Source organism: Podarcis erhardii (genome assembly GCF_964252035.2).
Source record: "Podarcis erhardii genome assembly, chromosome: 5".
In the NCBI taxonomy this organism is placed as follows: Eukaryota; Metazoa; Chordata; class Lepidosauria; order Squamata; family Lacertidae; genus Podarcis; species Podarcis erhardii.
Genome location: NC_138509.1, coordinates 90,880,778 through 90,897,901, shown reverse-complemented (window position 1 = coordinate 90,897,901; position 17,124 = coordinate 90,880,778). Strand labels below are relative to the sequence as shown.

The 17,124-nt window shown below is 41.7% G+C and overlaps 1 protein-coding gene across 7 annotated transcripts in view; it reads left to right on the top strand.

Annotated features, from left to right (window-relative positions):
* Positions 1-17,124, top strand: part of PEX5L (peroxisomal biogenesis factor 5 like) — a 190,436-nt gene that overhangs the window by 114,317 nt on the left and 58,995 nt on the right. For 3 of the 7 annotated variants that reach the window (XM_081862471.1, XM_081862468.1, XM_081862472.1), the window contains one exon: positions 13,780-13,884. The exons of 2 other annotated variants lie outside the window; for them this stretch is intronic. In XM_081862471.1, coding sequence (XP_081718597.1) covers positions 13,780-13,884 — 105 coding nt within the window. Of the gene's footprint in view, positions 1-9,692; positions 9,752-13,779; positions 13,885-17,124 lie in introns of those variants that run through there. 2 more of the 7 variants (XM_081862469.1, XM_081862474.1) reach the window with 2 other exon arrangements.

Here is a 17,124-nt window from a genome sequence, read left to right as displayed (position 1 = left end):
GGCTTGATCTGCAAAATTTATTCAGGCTTGCAGGATTTCACTTTGCTTGGCAGAGAATTGAGGTCACTGTAGTGCAGAATGTTATTTTCTCCTCTGGATTGGAGATTTGGATATTGGGCCTGATGTCCCAGAAAATTTCTAAGCCAGGCCTGCAAACCTTGTGAGCCAACAAGCCAAATGCAGCTTTCCCTGCCTTGGAGACCGCGGCAGCTAGACTGGTGACTGGGAGTGACCGCCGGGACCACATAACACCGGTCCTGAGAGATCTGCATTGGCTCCCAGTACGTTTCCAAGCACATTTCAAAGTGCTGGTGCTGACCTTTAAAGCCCTAAATGGCCTCGGTCCTGTATACCTGAAGGAGCGTCTCCACCCCCATCGTTCAGCCCGGACACTGAGGTCCAGCTCCGAGTGCCTTCTGGCGGTTCCCTCATTGTGAGAAGTGAAGTTACAGGGAACCAGACAGAGGGCCTTCTCGACAGTGGCGCCCACCCTGTGGCCTCCCTTCAGATGTGAAGGAAATAAGCAGCTATCTTCTCTTTAAAAGACATCTGAAGGCAGCCCTGTTTAGGGAGGTTTTTAATATTTAATGCTGTATTGTATTGTTTTTAACACTTGATTGGAAGCCGCCCAGAGTGGCTGGGGAAACTCAGCCAGATGGGCTGGGTATAAATAATATATTATTATTATTATTATTATTATTATTATTATTATTATTATTATTATTACTACTACTACTACTACTACTACTACTATTGGAGATGGTTATCATCATCGTCGTTTTTTATCATTATTATTACATATACATCCCATGTTTCCTCCAAGGAGCTCAAGATGGTATATGTGGTTCTCTCCCCATTTTATCTTCACAACAGCCCGGTGAGGTAGGTTTGGCTGAGAGACAGTGACTGGCCCCAGGTCACCTCAGTGAGCTGTGTGGCTGAATTGTGATTTGAACCCTGGATCTCCCAGGTCCGAGCCCAACACTCTAAGCACTACAACACACTGGTTCTCCTTAGTTAGCAAGGCATTTAGGGCAGCGAAAAGGAAAGCCCAAAGTGAACAGCTTACTACAACAAAGAGTGAACTGAAGGCTTTCATTCTCTCAGGACCAGATCCTTCCTTTCAGGGTCTGCCCCCTTGCTGGAGGAATGGAAGGTCTTAAAGGGACTGGGAGGACTGGGCTCCGAGTTTGAGCCTTAGCATGTTTCTTCCATTCCCTTCAGTAGGACTGGCAGATTGACAGGGGGCGAATATCTCCAGAGTGGAAGGAGCTGGTTCCTCAGAAGAGGAGAAGGAGGCGGAGTTTGGATTTGATATCCCGCTTTATCACTACCCGAAGGAGTCTCAAAGCGGCTAACAATCTCCTTTCCCTTCCTCCCTCACAACAAACACTCTGTGAGGTGAGTGGGGCTGAGAGACTTCAGAGAAGTGTGAGTAGCCCAAGGTCACCCAGCAGCTGCATGTGGAGGAGCAGAGATGCGAACCCGGTTCACCAGATTATGAGTCCACCACTTTTAACCACTACACCACACTGGCTCTGGCTATGGACACCAGAGGTCTGGATTCATCACAGTCTTAGGCTCAGCTCAGCAGGTTCAGATCCACTGAGCTCAGGCCCGGCCGTGATGCTGGGGCCAGGGTTGTTGGGTGCTGCTTGACTGGACAATCAGTTGGGCTGCTGGATCTAGCTAGATCTTGTTAGTGTTGGGAGGCGCTCTTCCATGTGACAGCTCTTGAGATATTTGAAGATGGCTATCATATCTCCTCTTTTCCAGGCTAAACATACCCAGCTTCTTCAGCCGCTCCTCATAAGGCTTGGGTGAGGAATCTGTGGTCCTTTGAAGGTTGCTGGACTACAATTCCCACCATCCCTTTCCACTGACCATACCAGATGGGGCTGATGGGAATTAGAGTCCATCAACATCTGGAGGGCTGAAAGCTGTCTACTTTGAGGGATTTGAGAACCTTATTTGTAAGACATCACTTTGTAAGAAAGCAGAGCTTTGGCCATCCACAGTTTTGCATATAAGAGTGATTCAGGTGCCCAGCTTGTTTCCTTTAACCTAAGTGCTCCTTGCATTCTACTAATATTAAGTTAATTCAAAAGCAAATTCCATTTTGACCATGTTCACATTTTTCTCATTCTTGCCTTATATTAACATTAAAGCACTCAAGACTGAGTAACATGAATATTTATGAGAATGCAAATCTTTAAAGTCAACTACTTGAATATTCATGTTCACCAAAAGCAAATTTGAGATCACACAATAGATGACAGACTATATGCCCCACCAAGTTATTGGACAGAAATGCCACCCACATAGGTTACAAAATTAACTTGTGAAGTATTTGCAACTAAATTATTTTCAATTAAACTCTTTACATTTTTCTTTCTGTATGCACATGAAATTATTTCAAGGAAATGCAACATTTTTCAATTATTTTCCCCTCAGTCACGTCAGGCGGTGCTTTTTTTCTTTAAAAAATGTTTAGGGTTTCTCTCATTTCGACTCAAGAAAACCACCATTTTATAGTTCAAATCAGGGAAAATAAATACAGTAAATGGACAAAAGTACAAAGATTCACAAAATATTTAGGGGTATGCATACCACTGCATCCCCCCCCCCTGAAAAAAACCCACTGATGCCAGGCATACTAAAGATGTTAGATTGTGGAATTTAGTTCTAAGGATTGAGACCTGTTATTAAGCCAACCTAGGTAGCCATAGAACAGCAGTTTCTCCAAGGGAACCACGTTTGTCACAGTTGTTGACGAGACAACATTGCTCATTTTGAGCTGCAATGTGACTGAGATTCCCATTTAAGCTGTGGCTCAGTGGTAGGGCACATGCTTTGTCCCAGGTTGATTCCCTGCATCTCCAAGAACAGCTGGTAGAGACCACTGTCTGAAATTCTGGAGAGCTGCTGCCAGCTAGCTGAGCCAATGGCCCACACTTCCTGTATTAGGTGTCGCAGGCAGATGCATCCATGCATTGGGAATGAGTGCGTAGAAATATCTGAAACGTTGAAATTGAAAGGCAATTCTCTGCTTGCATTGGAACACCATGTTTGCATCTGAACAGGCAAGGAGCCATTTCATTTACTTTCTGAGATGTAGCCTGGTGCAGAACTTTCAGCTGTTGAAGGACCCTTTTAATGTTTTAGATATGGAGATGCGTCCTCTGGTTTAACTGCAGAATTCTTAGGAAGGTGCAAAAGAGAATTTCTCTTAAGATTACCTAGGTGCAGGTCAATCAATCATTTTATTTGAATGCTGCCTTTCCAAAGTTCAAACCAAGCTCTATAGGGTTGGCGTATTTAAAAAAGTCAAAACCCAGACACAAAAGTTGTTGGGGGGGAATAACACTTACGATGTGAGCTGCAATACACCTGGGTTTTCCTGGACATTTCTGCCTATTTTAGGAAGTTCCGCCCGGACGCCATTTATGATGGACGAATCCCGGCAACGCCCAGGAAATTATGGGCGTATGGCAACCCTACATAACTACAAACATTAAAAAAGTAAAGGTAAAGGGACCCTTGACCATTAGGTCCAGTCATGGCCGACTCTGGGGTTGCGGCGCTCATCTTGCTTTACTGGCCGAGGGAGCTGGTGTACAACTTCCGGGTCATGTGGCCAGCATGACTAAGCCACTTCTGGAGAACCAGATCAGCGCACGGAAATGCCGTTTACCTTCCCACCAGAGCGGTACCTATTTATCTACTTGCACTTTGACGTGCTTTCAAACTGCTAGGTGGGCAGGAGCAGGGACCGAGCAACAAGAGTTCACCCCGTCGCGGGGATTCGAACCGCCGACCTTCTGATCAGCAAGTCCTAGGCTCTGTGGTTTAACCCACAGCGCCACCCGAGTCCCAACTACAAACATCACATAACATAAATACTTAATAAAGGACCCATAGGTGGCATCCTAAGTGTGGTCATGGAATAGCGCCTGTAGCAAAGGTTCCCTGCTCATCTAAGAGCATGCAGTGCAGTCGGGTGAGACAAAGGGAAAAACAGGCCCAGCAGATGTGGAAACTAGGAGCGGTGAGAGGAAAGTAGTGAGGTTTTTTTAAAGGCTTCACAAAGTGGCCAAGATGCTTCACGCCAGACCTGTTCTTTGCAACCAGCGTGTTCCTAAAGGTTTTGAAAGTGTGCAACAGAAAGTAAGTTCAGGTGCTTGAGTACTACAGGGCAGATTTTGTATATATATTTTTCCTCATTTTCTTTGATTGGAGTTCCTGAGTGATGAATTACTTTTGCTCAGCGAGGAGAGCACTCTCAGATTGCCTCGTAACATCACATTAATATTCTGTGGCAGTAGCTTAATTAAATCCTCATTAAGCAGTACCATATTTCTTGCAAGTTCTGCAGCTTGGGCTGAAATTAATTGTGAGATGTTATACAGAGGCACCAGCTGCTAGAAAAACGGAGCTCCCCGCACCCACCCAGGTGAATCCTACAGGAATGTTTTCGATTAGAGTTGAGCAGAGGGTAAGCAAAGGTCCACTGGGCAGTTTCAGGTAAGCTACCTAGTTTTGACTCCCTGTATTTTTGCAAAGAACGCTGAACCAGACAGACCTGAATGTCTCTTTCTAGCACATCTGTCTTCTTAAGCAAATAATGCCTTTTGGGGAGCACTTAGCACAAATTAATTACATTTTTGTTATAGCAGCTGAGAAATCCTGACCATGTCTCCTTGCTTTGTAAATCTAAAATATACCAGCGGACCAGGAGGATTCTATTATCGTCATCATCATCATCACTGGCCATGCAAGAAATAAAACCAGCCCACCCTCAATTTACATGGTTTGCAAATATCAGGTTTTTTAAAGTCTCTTCTGCCTGGCCCACAACAAAGTGTTCTGCCACTGTTCATAACAAAGCAATTATAACTAATAGAAGTGCCAACATATTTCAGAATTACTGGTTTAATCTAACTGTCTCATTAAGTCTCTGGCTCAAGGCCGCTTCACTCACAACATCCTTTCTATACGAGTATCACTATTATGATGGTGGTATGACAATTAGTGCATGGTGTCTAAAGGCTTGGTGCCATGCTAAGCCCTTCTGGAGATAAACTGATGCTTGAGCTAAGCCATAGTTCGAGAGCCAGTGTGGTGTAGGGGTTAAGAGCGGTAGATTCGTAATCTGGTGAACCGGGTTCGCGTCTCCACTCCTCCACATGCAGCTGCTGGGCGACCTTGGGCTAGTCACACTTCTCTGAAGTCTCAGCCTTACTCACCTCACAGAGTGTTTGTTGTGGGGGAGGAAGGGAAAGGAGAATGTTAGCCGCTTTGAGACTCCTTCGGGTAGTGATAAAGCGGGATATCAAATCCAAACGCTTCTTCTTCTTCTTCTTAGTGTGTCACATGAACCCGGGCTCATGATTTAGCTCTCTCCAGAGTCCAGACTCATCACAAGCTGTAATCAAGGTGTGTCTTGTGGTTTGTCCAGGACAGCTAAGCCATAAGCCCAGGTTTAGACAACATACATAGTCAAACTGTGACTTAGCTCATGGTATAGCTGCAGATCAGCCAGGCAGGAGCAAAGTGGGTACTATGGTTTGGCTTAGTGTAACATACAAATAAGGATGGAAAAGAAATTTCAGGGCTGGATCTACACTGATCTGTTAAAATGCTGTAAAAAAGTAATATAGCTCTCAATGCAATTTCCCATGGACAATGGGTCGCTGCTCTACAGTGCCCTCTGGTGTCATATTTTATAACACTTTTTAATGTTATAATCAACCAGTGTAGATTCACCCCAGATTTAAAGGTGAACTTTAAATTTATCCAGCTAAGCAATGTGTACATAAATGCATATAAATATATATAGTAAAAGAAAAGCATACAAAAATGTATTATTTTATGGGAAATTGCTTTGCAAAAATGTGTATACTTAGCAAAATTAGGTACAAAAAGCGTGTTAGAAGGCAAGTAGCTTTGCACTTTTTATGCAAAGTAGATTGAGGTGCAATATGATTACATCCATACAGTGTTCCCTACTTAAGTAGCTTATTCACATTTCTCATTATCTGTACCTATAACCATAATAATAATAGGCTGTAAAGGAGACAAACTAAAATTAGAACGAAATCGGTAACAGTTTTTTAAAAAACCAACAGATATATGTGTCATTTGGGTGGTTCTTAACTCTGGTGAAAAAGAAAGATGTTTCTAATCATTAAATTATGACCTGGTTATATATTGGGCCCCAGTGAAACTACTGGAAAATCTAGTCTTTCTTCAATCAGATAAACAGGAAGATGAAGAATAATAGCAAGAATAAGATAAAAGAGAAATAAGAAGTGATGAGAAATAAGAAGGATAAGGTTGGGGTTGAACAAGGTGTCTGATTCACAGAACACAGCAGTTGCTGTTTGGCTTTAATCAAAGCACTCTAAAAGCTTATCCCAACATCCCTGGAGTGTTGTTTGGAATAATAAATATTTCGTGAAGAGAATTCCGTGGCAAGTTGTTTAATACCACAGCATGCAGGTTACTTCATTTCTTTTACAGATTTATAATCTGCTTCATGCCCTGATGCCATCTAAACAGTGCAAAAAACCCCAAACCTAATTAACAAACTTGTCAGCATGCCTTTCAACCGATGTCAGCGACTGGGCTCAATAACTGGTTCTGCCCCGACTGGGCTAGGCAGCTGGAGCACTTTCAGAGACCTTCCAATCCTGGAAAGCAGGTCTAAGTGCCCTGGACTCACAACTGTGCATTGTATAGCACCAGACTCAGCAGAGTATAAATAACGCGGAAGCTAGCTGTGAAGCATAACTCCTTTTATTTCTAATAGCTACTACAAACTAAAGAACTACTGGCTTGCATGAGTGTTACAGCTCCCACTCAGCCATCTAGTCACCACGTAAATAAGACTCTCTCCACACACAGAGTCAGGCAGTCAGTCAGGAGCGGAAGAGTCGAAGAGCAGTTTCCGCCCCCTCCTTTCTCAAAACATCAGATCAGGAAATTCTTGCAATGGGAGCGGGTGAAAATATCAACAAAACTAACACAATTTCTACAAGGATATACAATTAATATTCCATATAATGACTTGATCACGCTTCAGGGAAAGACCTCTTGAACAAAAATGTCTGTTAAAATATTGAATATTAAATATTGAAAGTTATGTCCTTCTAGCTAGCTTTCAGCTGAAGTGTAGCTTATAAATAAACCCAGATGCCCAGTATCCTGATTATGGAACTGCATGTTTCAGGGCATCCTTTGCATTCGTGCCACATTGGGCATTACCATTTTTGCTAGAACCATAAGTCATTTCCTGGCATCAGCTTGTAAATCCAACATTGGTATGCTGTGATGTTTCTTGGGCTTTTCCAACATTACGATTTGACCCTCCTTGCGAACCCCACTGAATGAAAACTGGAACATTAGAAATGGCTGTTAAATTGTATTCTCTGAAAGTAGAGTTTACCCTGTCCCACCTCCCTGTAAAAGAAGCCTTGCCCAATCCTTTGAGCATTACATTGTGTGTTATGCATGCTGATCTTAAAATCTGCACACCACAGACCAAATTTGTATTTGTCAAGCTCATCCACCAAGTCCTCCGAGGTGCTGCATTTATGAAAAAAACCAATCCCCTTGTTTCTCTAAGCAATGATGAGCTATTCATTATCAGAAACTGGCAAGTGTAAAATTAGTCATTTCAGAACAAAACAGGTAAAAGGTACAGGAAGCCAACCTTAATGGAAAATATTTAGCACTAGAGAGCATCTGAAGCAAAAAATAAAATACAGCTAACTCCATTCTTCCATGTTTGTTGATATGGGCATCATTAGTTTTTAACAGCAGCATCAAACAGATGATCAGTTGCGTTGCATTTTCCAAACGTTGATGGACTAATCCTTTATTTTTTGTCATGGTCCTAGAAAGACTGGCTCAGTTCACACATAGTAGTTGAAACATGAGCCATGACTTGAGTTGGCACACTCCCTCCTTTCTGATTTGCGCAAACCATGGTTTACCACTGCATCCAATTAAAGCCTGTGTGGCCACGGTTCCTTTACACAAATACAGCCTATGGGCATTCATCAGACATGCCTCCAACATGTGAACATGATGGGGGTGGCAGTGGCTTGGGATGTAACAGTTAAGGCAGGGCAAGTGCATGCAACCCTGCTCTCTCTCCGTGAGATGTTAAAAGACTGAGTAGGGCTGCTGTTTCACATGCTACAAATCCAGTTTTGCAAACAAGGACACATCTGGCAGAGATCCTAAGCTAACCCCGGCTCTCTGACATGTGTTGCATTCATTCATCATGTGTTTCGTGATACATGAAAATATCTGAAGGGTACACCTTTAAAAAGGGGGAGAATGTGAAGCATCCTCAAGGTTGTAATTATATACATAGTTTGCTAAACCTCATTGATTTCAATAGGATATAAGCACCCTGACTGTGCAATGGGTTGCAGCCCAGTTCTTTGAAGAACTGAGGCCCAGGTTTCTCTGTGCATCATATGTGATTTGAATCAAAAAAGAAAAGATGTTGCAATTGGTTGCTGAGCTTTTGATGCAAGATTTGTAGAAGATGGGGATTTCAGTGTTTGTTTTAAAAGATTAATCATGCAAGGCTTCCTAAGTCTCAGGCTGCCCATAAATGAAGCTCTTGAAGACTGCGAAGAAAAACTCATGCTCAAACATGCTGTGCCGTGTGCTCTCTTCCCCATTAGTGTCTAATCTTTGGAGCATCTAATTATTGGAAGTCTAGAGATACTATAAACACGTGAGAGTCCTGCCAAAGCCCTGTCTTTCCCATTGATCTGTCTCCAAAAGTGTCCATTCAGACGCCTCCTGGAAACTGAAAAGCACAGTCCACCTTTTGCCATTTAATTTTGTTGGGTCACCCAACAGAATTTCTATCTGTTAACTTTCTTCATTATTCTTCATTGTTATAATCTGACAGATTTCTATAATTCTTTTCATTAGGCTGAAAGGCGGACTGGGGCTGATGGGAATTGTAGTCCATAATACTGAGAGGGCACCAGCTTGGGGAAGGCTGATTCCCCAATTGGAAGGTGCTTCCGCTACTCTTTTTCTGCATATTTCCCAGTGCTTTAATATCCCTGATCTCCTCTATAAACATCCGCTTAACTACTCTTCCTGGTCCATCTGTAAAACCAGTATCACAATAGCTCAGATTGCAAGAGTAGACCTTAGAAGAGGACAGTGGCTCATTTGAAATTTCTTTGTGTTATCCTGACTTATAGGGCTGATTCATTCAGTCCATTATTCCTGTTTTAGCAGCTACGAAATGGACTCACAGCTGTTCCTAAGTGTCTAGAGAGACAACAGCCGTAGCACAGAGCTTCTTTTCCAGCTACTCTCCCCTGTGTACTAGTAAACCTGCTATAAGGGTTTATGGATGGCTGCAAGTTCATCATCATAATTTATTACGGTCAAAGACCAGTTCAAAAAGCACAACTGGGACAGCTTTCACAAGGGCTAAAAAGGGCTGCAAGTTCTCTTCCCCCACCTCACCCCCCCCACTCAAAGCAAAGCCCCCTTGTGACCAAAGTAAAGGGGGGGGGTCTCATGTCTTAAGCTTGAGATAGCAGTGGAAGGTTTTGTAGTGTTACGATCGCAACCGTCCAATGGACTGATTATTTAAGAACCTGATATCAGGCACTAACATGGGTATCATACCTCTTTTCAGGCAGTAGGTGAGACCTTGAAGAAAAAGTGGCTCTGGCTTCAGAAATGTGAGCTGACCTTTGCCTTGGTGGGTTTTTTCCTCCTGTGCAAGAAGTAAAAGGCACTGCATGTTTTGTTTTGTTTTTACTTCCTTTCTCCAATGCATTCTTCCTAGCTGACAGAACATGCTTCATCCCAACATTCAGCACGAAAGGACTAACTTTGCCAAAGTCGCATGATATTTACCGCTAGCCCCACATATCATGTAAGAGGATGCTGTCACAGATTGATTGACTGAATCACAAATGGAATTGTGCATATTTGGCCATATTTTGTTATGCTTAGCAACTAGAATGTGCTTCTCATCAGATTAAAAACACCACTATAATGCATTTTCTTTCCGGTTCTTCGGATATCAGTGGAGTGTAAAGCAACCAGCATGCTTATTAAATTTGGTATGAGCATGTACTGTAGGGTAACCACACAAGCACTGAATGAATATGCTGAAATTTTTTCTTTGGTCGTAGATGTTTCCAGAAATCACATCTCTATGGGTGCATTTTACAGATATGAGAAATAACATGTCTTATTTTGCTCTCTGTGGATTGAAAGAGTCCTGCATTGTAACCTAATAGGTAGATGCCAACAATGAAGTTTTAGATACAACAGGCCCCAATATCATTTTTTTAAAGCCCTCAATTAAGTTTGGTTCCCCTTCCCCAGTAATAAATAACTGTTTCCCTTGGAGAGAAAAAAGCCAACTGAAAAGATGAAATACTGGAAAATAAAAGTCTAAACTCTGCTCATCTGAAATCTGGTTATGCGGGTTTTATGTATAAAAATGTATATTACCCTTCCCCCCCCCCCACACACACAAAGGAGAGTTGTTTTTCCACCGTGCTTTCCCAATACAGTGGTACCTCCGTTTATGAACTTAATTCGTTCCGGAAGTCCGTTCTTACACCGAAAGCATTCTTAAACCGAGGCGCGCTTTCCCTAATGAGGCCTCCTGCTGCCAGTGCCCTTCCACCATTCAGCTTCTGTTCATCTTCCGAACCAAAGTTTGCTAGCCAGAATGCCTACTTCCGGTTTTGCGTAGTTCGTTTCCCAAATCGTTCATTAACAGGACTGTTCTTAGACCGAGGTACCACTGTACATTGTCCAATCCAGGTCTCCAGCCTTTGATTATGAACATCACTACCGGCTTCCATCTGCATTCTTTCCGCCAGGTTCCTTGCATGGGGGGGTGGACCAAGGAAGTTGTAATATCCCCACATATTTAACCCCATGAGGCCCTTCCCACTCATTCTATCCTTTCACCACCTGAGCCACAAAGCTGTGCAGCCATCTTGATGTCCAGTTCTGATGTATCATTAACTTTTCCACGCCTCTAGAATGAGCAGTGTGTGTGTGGTTTTCTGCCTTTCCACATCTACATGGTTTAGGTTTCTGATCAGAAGGGCTGTTTTGACATGTTCCGTTACCGCACCAATCTTAACCCTGAAGCCATTTAAAAACAACTGTGTTTCAAATACAGTGGTACCTCTAGTTACAAACTGAATTCGTTCCAGAGGTCCGTTCTTAACCTGAAACTGTTCTTAAGTAGAGGCGTGCTTTCGCTAATGGGGCCTCTTGCTGCCGTTGCGCCGCCGGCACACGATTTCCATTCTCATCCTGGGGCAAAGTTATCAACTCGAAGTAACTCTTCCAGGCTAGTGGAGTTTGTAACCTGAAGCGTTTGTAAGCTGAGGCATTTGTAACTCAAGGTACCACTGTGTTCTCTTTTTTTCCTGGTAATGTGAGAGGCAAACATAGAAGTTGCTTTAAAAGGTGGGAGGGGATGCAGGCAGCCCATCTGAGCAGAAGAGGGGAGAGGTCAAAGTGCAAGTCAATCCAAAATTTGACTACATGCACCAGGCAAGCTGCAAAACAAGAGTTCACACCAAGGAACCCATTTTCATTCAATCTGTTTAATTTGCCGTCACCTAAGATCACACTGGTGAGATCCAAGGCAACTTTGAAACCTTGGATGATAGCCCAGAATGCCTTGAGCTGGAAGAAATATACCTTAATGCAAAGGATGACTCAGCCATGGTAGGAGGTGCTTGAAGAAGCCATTTTGTCCATCACACAGTTTCCTCAGAGGACCAGGCTGATGTGGAGCCAGTCTTGGCACTGATGTGCCTCTATGAAAAGTATTTTTTTTTCAGGAGAATACCAAATTATATCATCAAAGTATTCGGGGATGGGAGGTTGGTTAATATATGCTAAACTGGCAGGTTCTCGGTGCTATAGATACACATTTTAAGGTACAGACAAAAAAGGTTGGGTTCCCCCCCCCCCCAGAATGGTATATCAGAACTGACTCAAAACTGACAATACTGCTTTTTAAAGAGATGCTTCATTGCTCAGATGCTTCTCTGTGAATGTGTATGAATGGCATTATGTCAACTCTGCCATGTTTATGTCACTGAGTTTACCATATTCTTCTTGAGCTTTTAACGAGAAATTATGCATCCTTTGAAAGAAGTGCTTTGTTTGATTTTCAATTGACATTCATGGTGTGAATGGATTCAGTCTCCACTTGCATTGGGGTGTTAAAACCAATGGGAGTTACTTCTGAGAATTTAGGATCTCCTCATGACCAATGCACTCTTCTGCATCTGACATTAGTTTTAAAATTCTATTTATTTTATAATAACTTTTTTCTTCTAAGGCGGCTTGTGTTGTGTTGTGCTTTGACTTGCTCTTGTACTGAAAGGAGAACTCGTTCAATTTTCTAGGGAGAAGATTTTCCTCAAAGAAATAGGATTTTATTTCAAAGAGGTTTCTTGAAATTCTGTTTGGATACCACTAGTTTTTGCATCAACTGTTAACTACAACTTAACGCTTCTTTTTAAGAATTCAAAGTTCGGAAGCAACAGGCAGCTTCTTCCTCAGTGTGAATGTTCAGCTCCCTGTGCCATTCACTTGATAATTACAGTAATTGCATGATAGCCTGGCTGTTTGAAGCTTTTGTCACATGGTGACTTCCTGTGAGATTAATGTTTTGTCTTTTAAGAACAGCAGCTATCAATGGGGTAAAGTAGATACCTGATGAGATTTTATGAGCATGTAACTGCATTGTTACAGACTGTTTGCATTCACCCCAAAACTACCAACAATGAATGAGGTCGGCTTGATGTCGTTTGCAAATGAAAGCTAGAAAAACTGTTTATGCCACTTGCTTTAACATCTCTTATAATTAATACCACACATGATGCTCAATTCTATGGCTTTAACTTCAATAAGGCAAGGCCCAGTCATTCAGTTGGTAATAATACAGTTATTTAGACTGTTCAAAGAGCTTAATGTGAACTTTACAAGAACCTGTAAGGTTGAATAATAAAATAAGTTGCTTCAAATTGTTTCTAATGTGGTAACTGGCCCTGGGACCTTAGGGTGAAGGGCAGATAATAAATAAATTAATGATCAATTAATAATAATGCTATTTCCATATTACGGTTATTGGGTAAGTTCATGGCTGAAGCGAGATTCGAACTGGAGGCTTGCTGATTTGTAGCCTAGTCTGATACCTGTCCTGCACTAGGTAGGCCAGCAATTAATTCTGGGAAACAAAACAGTGTACAATTGGCATCCCAAGAGTGACTGGGGAAACCCAGCCAGATGGGCGGGGTATAAATAATAAATTATTATTATTATAAATTATTATATCCCAAAGCTGAATGTCACTACCTGGCTATATATCAGTATACCTGACATAATACACTGGATTTCTGTGGGGACCTGAGGAAAAACCACAGATCCCATGGCTAATGCTGATATGATCTTGAATGGCTGTTATAAAGTAAGAGTGTAGCATTGGGCATCATATATCTATTCGTTATCACTATTAAGTACTTTACACTTGTTGTTTTAATTGCAAAATTCACAGTTTTGTTTACAGTGACCGAAAATTGCTTTTTCTCCACTTGACACCTTGGTTTAATTTTGGGGCTGGTGTTGTTTTTAGGGGCTCAGTACTAATGATAACCATAATAATAAGCTATTTCTGTATCTGTAACAGGTTGCTAAGTTTCCTCCTGACACGAGTCATTGTTGATTTCACTGTTATAGGGGAAAGGCTCTAGGGCGGCAGATAAGGCTGTTGCCATGGTGATGAAGGAGATACCGAGGGAGGAGCCTGCCGAGGAAAAGCCCCTCCTTACTATGAAATCACAGGTGGGCAGAATGGTAGGATTCCGAGGAGGAAGCTGACATATGTTGATTTTCATGGAGACCAACAATGAGCCGAGAATGATTTCTGTTCTTGGAGTCAAATGTTTCATAAGATTGAAAAACAGGGGTTGGGAGAGATATTTATGTAAGGCCACTTTCCACCCCAAATTACATTGGGGGCGTATTGGGGGGGGAGGGGAGCCATTGTTTTTCAATAGTAAGTACTTTGGCTGATGCATTTTTATCTTTAGCTAATCGACTTCAGCTTGGTTTTTTAGAAAACCCAAAATGCATAATACATAAAATACAGAAAGAGAGAGTGAAAGAAATCACTTTGTGTTTCCTGATCTTGTGTATTAGGGCTTGGGGCTTAAAAACCAAAAACGACAGAGGAGTTGAGGAAAATGATTTACAGAACCACAGTGTACATATGTCAGTTACCAGTAGAGTGTCTAAAACCAATTGAAACTGTCAACTGTGATTCATGCTGTCCATACTTGCATAACAGAGTATATATAAATGCACATTCACAGCAAAAGGTATGTTGATAAAACTTTATGTAACATCTTCTCCATAGAGGTGTGTGTCATTTTGCAAAATATGTTTTAGTGCCTGCAAAACACTGGACCACCCTCATTTCAGTTTGAATCCCTTTCTCACGTAACGAGTAAAAGTCAATATGCAGACCCATAGTTTGAAATGACTGCTGTGAAAGCGTAGAGAAATTGTAATAGGTTCTTCTGTAAACAAAAACAACAACAACACACCCAATCAAATGAAAACCTGTTTTGTTGAAACTGTGTGCCTTTGGTCTAGCTGTTGCCAACATATGAGATTCTGGCTTCATTCAGATGCAATATAACGAATGAGCTTTGGGCTTGTCCACTCTGCTCTCTCCTCCTTTGGCACAACTGCAAGCAAGGGACTGAAACTTTCTCTTCTCTTTTTATCTAATCGCAGTTTATTGTTACATCTGAACCCAGACAGTATTTAATCTTAAGTGCTGATTGCTGATGCAAGCCAGCTTCAAACAACCATGGCTGTTTTAATAAACCGAAGTTAAGATGAACTGCAATTTAAAGTTTGGGCATAAGCTCATGTACATAACATTCAACCATAGTTTAGCATTACATCCGAACCAGGAATAGTGTAATTTACACTATTAAACATGAATTGGATAAAATAGCAATAACCATCCGTTTTGATCTAAGCTGTGATGCTTGTCACGTGAGCTTATGGAGGCACTCTGTACTCTGTCACTCAATTTAGTTGGCAACTAAATTTAGAATATGCATGCCTGCTTGGTGATAGTTATCTTCCAGTGATATTTATCTTACTATATATTACATAGGGGCATACGTTAAATACATTCTAAGTTGAATGCCAGATTGGAGGATATGTGTAAAATAAAAGTACCGTAATGATTTTAAGCATACTAGCCACAAGTGAGCAGTATGGTCGATAGCCCCTGATAATCAATAGTTTAAAATTTTATCTGGATTAAAATTGCAAAATCATTTCCTCATTTCCACAGACCCGCTATTCTCTAAATACTGGATGGTTTATTTGACAAATCTAGGATAATTACAAAAGGTCAGCTCAAAATTTCCCCCTGGGTTGTCCAGATTGTATGTTCATGATCCATAACAACTGCCAACGTTATCCTATACCTAAAAATCACTTTCTCTCGATTGCTCTTACAGATTTGCAATGCTGCATTATATATACAGAAACTCAAAATGTCCCGTGTTTAGATTGCATTACACAGGGCAGTTTTCCTACATGGATTACGCTGAATGGTGTGAAGATTGTGGCAGTTTGGGCTTCTTATGTGCACATGCCTTGGGAATCCATTGCCCACTGAGATTCCCCAATATATATATACATGTGGCAAGAGACACATGAGCAGTCTTCTTACATGGATGTACCCATGTAGAAAAAACATCCTGTGAAACATCTCTACACTGGGACATGACTGGGTGATGGAATAGGATGCTCTCCTTTCTTACATCCTATTTGGATTTTACATAAATCAGCTTATGAATCGTACCTGTCGAGACACCTGATTCATAATGTGTTTTGTGCCCCATTTGTATTGGTTGTATGTAACAGTTTACCATAAATCATTTGTGATACACTCCTTCAAAGTAAAATGTTGTATCTGTTAGTCTGTGTACACTTTTTTCTCACTGTGTACCAGTTGACTTCATCCTTGTTATGCACCAGTTGGCTACACAAAGCCAAGAGAAGGCAAAACCAAGTGGATGAGTGAGTATTTTCAATAATTGTCTCCCCATTGCGTGTGCCCACTTTTGCAGTAGGGTCATGCTGTCTTTCTCCCTTGCATACCTGTTATATAAATGTCTTGCTGTTTTATGATGCCTTTGTCCTTTGCCTTCCCATGTGCACCTTTTGTTCAGAACATTTGTCTGGTATAATGTAATGCCACAGGGAAAACTGCAAGACCTGGACCCAATTTATGCATTCCTTTTGCAGCAAGGAACCCACACAAATAATGCTTTCCTGTGGCTAGACTCCCGTTTTGCACTGGGGATGTGTATAAGCATTGAACCAATGGGTTGTTTTGATAATGTGACTATTTCCTGTGCCAGCTTGCCTCCTTTGTTGTTGACTTCGGAAGTCACCAAACAATCCAAATGACTAAAATGATTCACAGGAAAGCTGTTTTTCAATAGTTCCCATGCCACAGTGGTGTTGCACAAATCAGGAATGAACCTGTGGCCCTCTAGATGTTGTTAGACTCCAGCATACCTCTCTCTCAGCTATGGAATGATGCGGGTTTTCTTTCAACCAAATCTGGAGGGCCACAGATTACCCAACCCTGGTGTAAATTGAGCCGTGGAATTATAGAACTGTAAGAATGACTAGTAAGTCCCAACTGTCTGCCCAAGGCAGGATCACCTGGCAAGTACTTTAGTGTGTTTATTTTGATTTCTGCATAAAATGAGGCCAATAATGGTTTGCCTGCCTGGATGGCAGAATCTTAACACTGAGAACATAGTACGCAACAGGATTTCAAATATATATTTCCACCCATTGCAGAATGGATGCCGACATATTTTCTAAGTAAGATCAGCTCATGAATATCAGGTTTTGTGTAGTAGGGTATGCCCATTTGAGTGAGGGGTGAGGGAGTGAAATGCCATCTGTCAATTTATCAAGAACGTCCTTGTTTTGGAAACTTATGTAATACTTAAAAGTGTCACTTGTACTATATGATAC